This window comes from Melampsora larici-populina, assembly GCF_000204055.1.
Source record: "Melampsora larici-populina 98AG31 unplaced genomic scaffold MELLAscaffold_129, whole genome shotgun sequence".
NCBI lineage: Eukaryota > Fungi > Basidiomycota > Pucciniomycetes > Pucciniales > Melampsoraceae > Melampsora > Melampsora laricis-populina.
This window is the reverse complement of record NW_006768893.1, coordinates 28017-35635: the sequence shown is the minus strand read 5'-3', so window position 1 is coordinate 35635 and position 7619 is coordinate 28017. Positions and strand designations below refer to the sequence as shown.

At 44.4% G+C, this 7619-nt stretch overlaps 1 protein-coding gene across 1 annotated transcript; it reads left to right on the top strand.

Annotated features, from left to right (window-relative positions):
* Positions 1–1739: 1739 nt before the first annotated feature.
* On the top strand, positions 1740–2921 carry MELLADRAFT_84861 (uncharacterized protein; the record flags this gene model as incomplete). The annotated part of the gene is made up of 1 exon (XM_007419112.1): positions 1740–2921. One exon carries the CDS (start codon positions 1740–1742, stop codon positions 2919–2921), a length of 1182 nt encoding a protein of 393 aa, XP_007419174.1.
* Positions 2922–7619: the final 4698 nt, after the last annotated feature.

Sequence of the window (7619 nt, the reverse complement as noted above, 5' to 3'; positions counted from 1 at the left end):
TGTCTAATTCCAATGTGTCACAGCGTAGTCAGTATCAAGAAATCAAAATCAAGAAATAATACAGAAATGCAATTTAGTTTTTACCTGTGAAAACTAAACACCGAGGGTCGATATTATGGACAGCGGCAATGTAGGCCCCTCGCGCCTCAGGAGATTGATTTGGATTCACGGTTCGAGCCATCTTTCGAGTCCAGAGAAGGCGGTCTTGGAGTTCAGTTGAAAGGGTTTGGATTGAGACTTGAACACCATGAGCTTCCTGAATTCTTTCCTGAAGCTCGTCGAGGTACAGAGTTGGATCATGGCGGAGGGATTCCAGGACGAATTCGCGCTGCGCGGGGCCTAACGATGTTGGAGCACCGCGTTGCATATGGTCCAGAGGGTTCGTTATCACTGCACGAGTGGTTCGGTAGAGATCAAACCATCGCCGGACCAATGTGAGTGAGTCATCAACGCCAAGGGTCCGGACTATGTCTTGGAATCACATTCCCTGTAAGACCATTCGAACCACGACCACCTTGATATCGGCACTGTAAAGGTTTACCTGGAATACACCTCGAGGCACGAGTTGGTGGAAATGTCCACTCTCGTGAAAGGTCTAGATTAGGAGTGACACTTGGCGTCCGAGAACTTCTCGGAAGAGATTTCGAATTACGAATTCTCTTTAAGCCATTCAGTCACTCCTCATCTAGACCTCCACAGCGCTTAGCTCAAGCATAAAGATAAATCAAAATAGTTTTAAAATTTCAAATTAGAAAATAAGACATTTTACAATGGATTTAAGAAATCAAATAAATCAAGCAACTGGAAATGTACAACGACGATTGACTCGAGCTGAAGCAGCGGCAACTGGAGCGCAGTTGGCAGAGAGGTTACCTACTCCTAGAAGAGGACAACCAGCAAGAAGAGACGAAGAAAGGAACGAAGAAGACGAAAGCGAAGGAAGAAATGAAGAGGAGTCGCACGTACCATTGCGAAGACAAGCAATAGAAGAGGAGGACGAAACAGAGGAATGGGGAGGAGTTAAAGAGGTAGAGGACGAGGAGCAAGTCAACGAAGATGAAGAGATACTTGAATTTGAGAGGTTAAAGAATGGTAAGACTAACAGTGATATTACTGACTTTCCTTATCCAATGTCCTTTCCTTTCTCTTCATTTCCTTTTCTTTCTATTTCCAATTTCTTTTTCTCTTCTTTCCCCATATTTCCCCATCTTTTTCCTTTTTATTATCTTTCCTTCTTTTCCCCCTTTCCATCTTTTGTATACGAGGTATGAAAAACAGATTAGTAACGATTAACGAAGAGGTAGAACGGGAAGGAAAATCGAAGCCTGGCCCGGCTACTAATAGGTGCCCAGCCTAAGAATTGGCTTACAGTAGATATCTTAGCCTGGCCCGGCTGCAAATAGGTGCCCAGCCTAAATCGGCTAACAATAGATGATTAGCCTAGTCTGGCAAGAGAATAAGACTCAGCCGAGACGGGCTTACAATACGTGCTATTCGTTATCATGATCTTTTTTGATCCACCACTATCCGTTATCAATTTCCATCAGTCGAATCCCCCAACACCACATCGTAAATTCGTTTGGAAACCCAGATACTGATACGTCGAATGGTTATCGTCATCTGTAGAAGCGAGGCGAGAAACCTTAGTGGAGATGATCCAAGAGGCGTTTGATCGAGACGATATAGAGGGAGCAAGGAAACTTACCGAGAGACTACATCGAGAAGAAGCGAGGCAGTCTATGCCACAACAGACACACCAACGCCGAAACGCCTACGTCTTCGACGAAGAGTCATCGAATGATCCAAACGAACCTCGCACTCGCGAACGTGAAATGCACGAACCAGCACAAAGAACACCAAGTGTTACGTTCTTGAGAGAAGGGAGGCAAGTCGTCGAGAAGGGAGCGAGAAGCGGAGCTAACGGTGAAGGCGAAGAGGGGTGGTTCCATGGTTCAAAATCGGAGGAAGAGTCCAACAAGGCAAAGTCAATCATGGCGGCCAAGAAAGGATCATTAACTTTGTCAAATGGCGACATGATCCATAATGGAAGAGTGTTTAGATGTGGATCAGCGAAAATGGAGGACGCACTGACTCCTTTGTCACCCCACCTCACGAGAAAGTTAAAAGCTTTGAAATCATTTATCCCGTTACCGGTGTTTGATGAGGACTTCTTGCTGAAGGACCAGAAAGCGTGGTCTCTTCTACCACCAAAGTCAGAAGATAAAGTTGAAAAGGAAAAACGGATGTATGGGGGGGAAGGACCGGTGGAAGAACTCACGATGAATTTTGAAGCATGGAGCGATTGCATGGAGCTGTTTTGTGTACACTTACGAGCAGCTGACTGGGAACCAGTTGCAGAGAAGTTCGAACATTATATGACCATCGTGAAGAAGATACGCAAAGACTTCGGCTGGATGGTGGCTTTGCGATATTGCCGCTTGGTCCGTCAAGGGGTGATGAGAGAAACCATCGATGGATCTTTAGGAAACTGGGCGGAGTTGCAAGATCATTTGTTAACTCAGGCTAAGACAAAGGCAGAAAGTTTCAACGAACGAGCTTACAAAACTAATCCCTATGCAGAAGGTGGACCGAAGGCGTCCATATGTCCATATACAAACCAACCGAAACCGTCGAGCTTAAAACACGTCGCAAGTACGACAGCACAGTCCGCTAGTAATCAAGCAAGTCAGGCGGTAAATCGACACGCCAGCACTAGTTCGTACCGAGGAAATGGAAACTGGAAACGATACCAGGGAAGCTATCGAGATACTTATCGAGAACCTGCACGCGAGCAATACCGGGGTGGTGATCAGCGGGACACCAGAGGTCCGAAGTGGGGAGAAGGGAAGCGAAGAGAGCGGAGCAGAAGCCCAGAGAAGCGCTATGGAAGACGAGGAGACGGGAAATGGAAACGATCGTGAGCCTTGTAGTTGAACACAGTTGTTGAGAAATGAAATGCATACCGTGATCGGCAATTGCATGACAACGTCCCAAGCACATTCGAGTGCATTCTTTTCCGTTGTCCCACCTTTCTCCTGCAGTCTTTTCCCTTGTCCCACCTTTCTCCTTCTGAGCTTCATACATGAAAGCCGACGAGAATTTAAAGCGTACAAAGCTTTGACTTGACCTACAACATCGTCAAATCTTCCTATAAAACCCTAATTTGACAACTCAGAATAAGGAATCCCTAACATTAATTTCGAATTTTTTGAATAATTTGGCCTGTTACAACAGATTAGCCCAAGTGGAAAGAGTACGTCTTGACGATGAGAAATCAGAAGAACCAAGGATAGACAAAACAAGACATGTTTTAGATTCATCACAGTCGTTGAAAGAGATAGAGGCACGAAACAGACGTACTAGGGTATGGCCAAATGGCCCGTCTCATAATATGAATTTAGAGGTCTGGGAGAAGGAGTTGTATCAAGTAAATCTGCTGTCCAAGCACAAACATATAATCAGAATGTTTACCACGGGTTTCACACAAGGCATCAAGGAGGCTTACGTACCGAATAAAGATTACTACTGTCCACCCAACCACTCTTCGGCACAACTAGCAAGAGAGAAGATAGAAGAGAACTTCAAAGTTGAACTAGAACTGTCCACCCAACCACTCTTCGGCACAACTAGCAAGAGAGAAGATAGAAGAGAACTTCAAAGTTGAACTAGAAGCGGGAAGAATGTTCGGCCCATGGACAAAACAAGAAGTCTATAAGAAAATAGGTTTCTTTAGGACAAATCCGTTAGGAGCCGTGGTAAACGGGGACGGATCTTTTCGGGCGATTAGCGATCTGTCGTACCCAAGACATTTAGTAGATGTTTCGTCAGTAAATGAAGGCGTCAATAAGAAGGAATTTGAAACATCATGGGATGATTTCAAAAGGGTGGCTTACTTTTTTACTTCGTATAAAGGGAAGCTACTATTAGGGATCTTTGACTGGGCGAAAGCCTATCGTCAGATACCAGTTGCAGAAAACCAGTGGCGGTTTTTGATGGTGCTAGATTTTAACGACCAAGTTCTTTTGGACACGAGAGTGCAGTTTGGAGGCGTAGCTGGTTGCGGAACATTTGGATGGGCGGCAGAAGTTTGGAAAGAGCTGATGGTAGAAAGGTTTAAGCTATTGGCCGGTTTTAGATGGGTAGACAATACATTGTTTGTAAAACCTGTAGAAGACACGGAGGCGGGAAGTATGTTAGATATTGTTAATTTAAGCACGGAGATGGGAGTAACAACGAATGAAAAAAAGTGGAAAGAGTTCACGTACGTCCAGAAGTACTTAGGTTTCGTCTGGGATGTTGAAAATAAGACGGTGCAGTTACCACAAGAAAAAGTTGAAGAACGGCTAGAAAACATATCTACTTATCTGAAAGTAGAAAGACAATCCTTCAAAGAAACAGAAATATTAGTAGGAAGGCTGAATCATAGTGCGTACGTATTTCCGCAAATGAAGGTGTACTGTTCAGCAATTTACAGGTGGATGAAAGAGTGGAAACACAAGTACGCCTTAAGAGACATACCTGAAGAAGTGGTGGAGGATTTAGCGATTTGGAAGCATACCTTAACAGTCGCTGAACCTTTAAGAACCATCCCTAGACCCGAAACAAGGACAGTCGGTGGGGTAGGGGACGCATCGACGTCTTACGGCCTAGGTATCATCATCGGAATATACTGGGCACGATTTAAACTAAAAGATGGGTGGGATGAAGAAGAACCTGATGGGTCGAGGCGAGGGATTGCTTGGGCTGAAACAGTTGCAATACGGTTAGGCTGGCAGATGTTAAAATGCCTGGAAGATGTAAGAGGAAGAACTTACCTAGCTTTAACTGATAATACAGTATCGGAAGGAGCGATAAATAATGGAAAGTCTAGAGATCCACTAGTAAATCGGGAGTGGAAGCGAATACAGGAAGACTTGTTATGGCACAATAGTGCAATCGAAGCTAAGAGAGTCAAGTCTGCAGACAACACGGCAGATGCATTATCTAGAGGATTAGATTCGACAAAGCAGAAGGAGAATATGTTGCTGATTAGCTTGCCGGCAGACCTGAAAGAATTCATGTACCAAACTTGATAAGAAATAGAAAACATACCTGTGACATCCCTTTGAACCTTTTAGCAGTCACACAACCTAGCAAGAAGAGGTAAGTAACTTAGTAAGAGGGTAGAGAAGATAGGGAGCGAGAGGATTAACTTACCGAAGGAAAACTTGGGTATAGTGAAAATGGAGGTAAGTGATCGCCAGCAGTTGAACAACGAAGGCTCGTGAGATACAATGACTAGCGATAGCGCCTTCGAGCAGCTCGTGAGATACCATTAGACTTATGGTAGGTCTCCAAAGGGACTTGAACGAAAGGTACTAGATAACCTAGTGATCGGGAAAGAGGAAAGAGACAAGTCAGCGACATAACCTTCACATTCGATTGATAGATCCACGTCCCAAAAAGACAATACCTTAATCGATTTAATACCTTAATCGATTTACTTCATAGATATGCCACCATATAGAAACCCAACCAACAAAGCAAGGAGAAAGTCAGACTTACCAGGTCACTTTGAACAAGCAGCGAGAGAAGCGACACTAGCTGGAGCTCATATGGCGGCGAGTGGTTGGGCTAAGTCCACGTTAAAAGGTTATTCGTCTGGACTATCGAAGTATATCGCCTTTGTTGAATCAACCGGAAAGAAATTTCGAGATGACAAGAAGATATCAGCAAATGAAATGTATAATTTTATAGTGTGGGCAGGAGAATCGGGAGTCACCGTAAAAGATCCACCAAAGAGAAAGGTAGCCTCGAAAACCATCGATAAGTATATTGATGGAATACAAGCCTGGAACTTAGTGAAACATGTCGCTAAAATCGAATTAGATGAAGGAATCGTTAAGATCTTATTGAGAGCGACGAAGAAAAAGGAGGAAGGTGTCTTGCTCAACTCAGAGAAAAAACCTGTAACTGTCCAGCAATTACTCACGATGTTGGATCGATGCACGGGACGATCAGAAGAACACGAATTCGTAGCAGCAACCGCGCTAGTCGCTTTTTGGGGTTTAATGCGGTTAGGAGAGGTGTTCCGGTTTAAGAGGGACGATGGCGCTTTATTGAGACGAAACGTAGAATTCGGAGAATCTGGAGGAGGAAAATGGGTGAAACTACATTTACGGAAAGGGAAGACAGCGAAACCGAACGAAGTACAGATCATACACTTACAGGAACAGCCCTCGGTACTAGATCCAGTGGCCGCGGTAAAAAGGATTATGGAGATGAATGGCAGCACAGATCGAGACAAGTTCCTGTTTAAAATGAAGAAGGGTTTGCTGAAGAAGAAAAAGTTTTTAACAATCCTAAGCGAAATCTGGGGTGAAGCGAAGATAGGGACTTGGACAGGTCACTCCTTTCGAGTAGGAGGAGCATCGATTAGAGCAAACTTAGGAACAAGTGAGAAAACGTTGAAGAAAGCAGGCCTTTGGAAGTCTGATTCGTACAAAAGATATGTAAAGGTATTTACTACGGAAGAACTACAAAAGACGAGAAAGTTTTTAGATGCTATAAATAATAACAAAGTTCGTTAAAAAGATATTCAAGAATATAGATGGATATTCAAGAAATATAATCAACCTCGTTGAGTTGAATACACCATGCATTGGCGCACCTGAGACCAAAGCCGTGTAGGGGATTGTCCTCCAGGCCAAGGACGGCTTTTAGCAAGATTAACAGCTTCCTTGGTAGTGGGAGCGTCGGACAACCCAACCAACCCTCAAAGGAGGGTGGGAGGGAAGGAGGCTGAAAGCCACCCGCACTCGTAGAGATTGGTTTCGAAGAACCAAAATGAGCGCGGGGCACAGCTTCCCCCGAAGACCTCTCACCTCACCAGAAGGCAAGGTGAGAGGCGGGTGGGTTTAAAACTCAGTTAGGATAACAGAGTGGGGTTTACATTAAACCCACCTCTGATGATATCTTTAAGCTATGAACTAAGCTGAAGAGTGGATGGAATACACCTCGAGGCACGAGTTGGTGGAAATGTCCACTCTCGTGAAAGGTCTAGATTAGGAGTGACACTTGGCGTCCGAGAACTTCTCGGAAGAGATTTCGAATTACGAATTCTCTTTAAGCCATTCAGTCACTCCTCATCTAGACCTCCACAGCGCTTAGCTCAAGCATAAAGATAAATCAAAATAGTTTTAAAATTCCTACCCACCCACCCGGCGAATTAAGGACCCACCCACCAACCCAGGCTGAAAGCCACCCGCACTCGTAGAGATTGGTTTCAAAGAACCAAAATGAGCGCGGGGCACAGCTTCCCCCGAAGACCTCTCACCTCACCAGAAGGCAAGGTGAGAGGCGGGTGGGTTTAAAACTCAGTTAGGATAACAGAGTGGGGTTTACATTAAACCCACCTCTGATGATATCTTTAAGCTATGAACTAAGCTGAAGAGTGGAGGCATTGCTAAAAGGGAATACAAGGAATAGAAAGAGCCCGTATTAAACAAAAAGTGAGTCACGATTCTCTTAGAAATCAAATGAAGTAAGTCAGTCACGATACTCTTAGAAATAAACTGACTGGATTTTGAAAGAACGGTTTGGTTTGGGAGGAAAGTGGTATTGATGCGATGGATAGAATC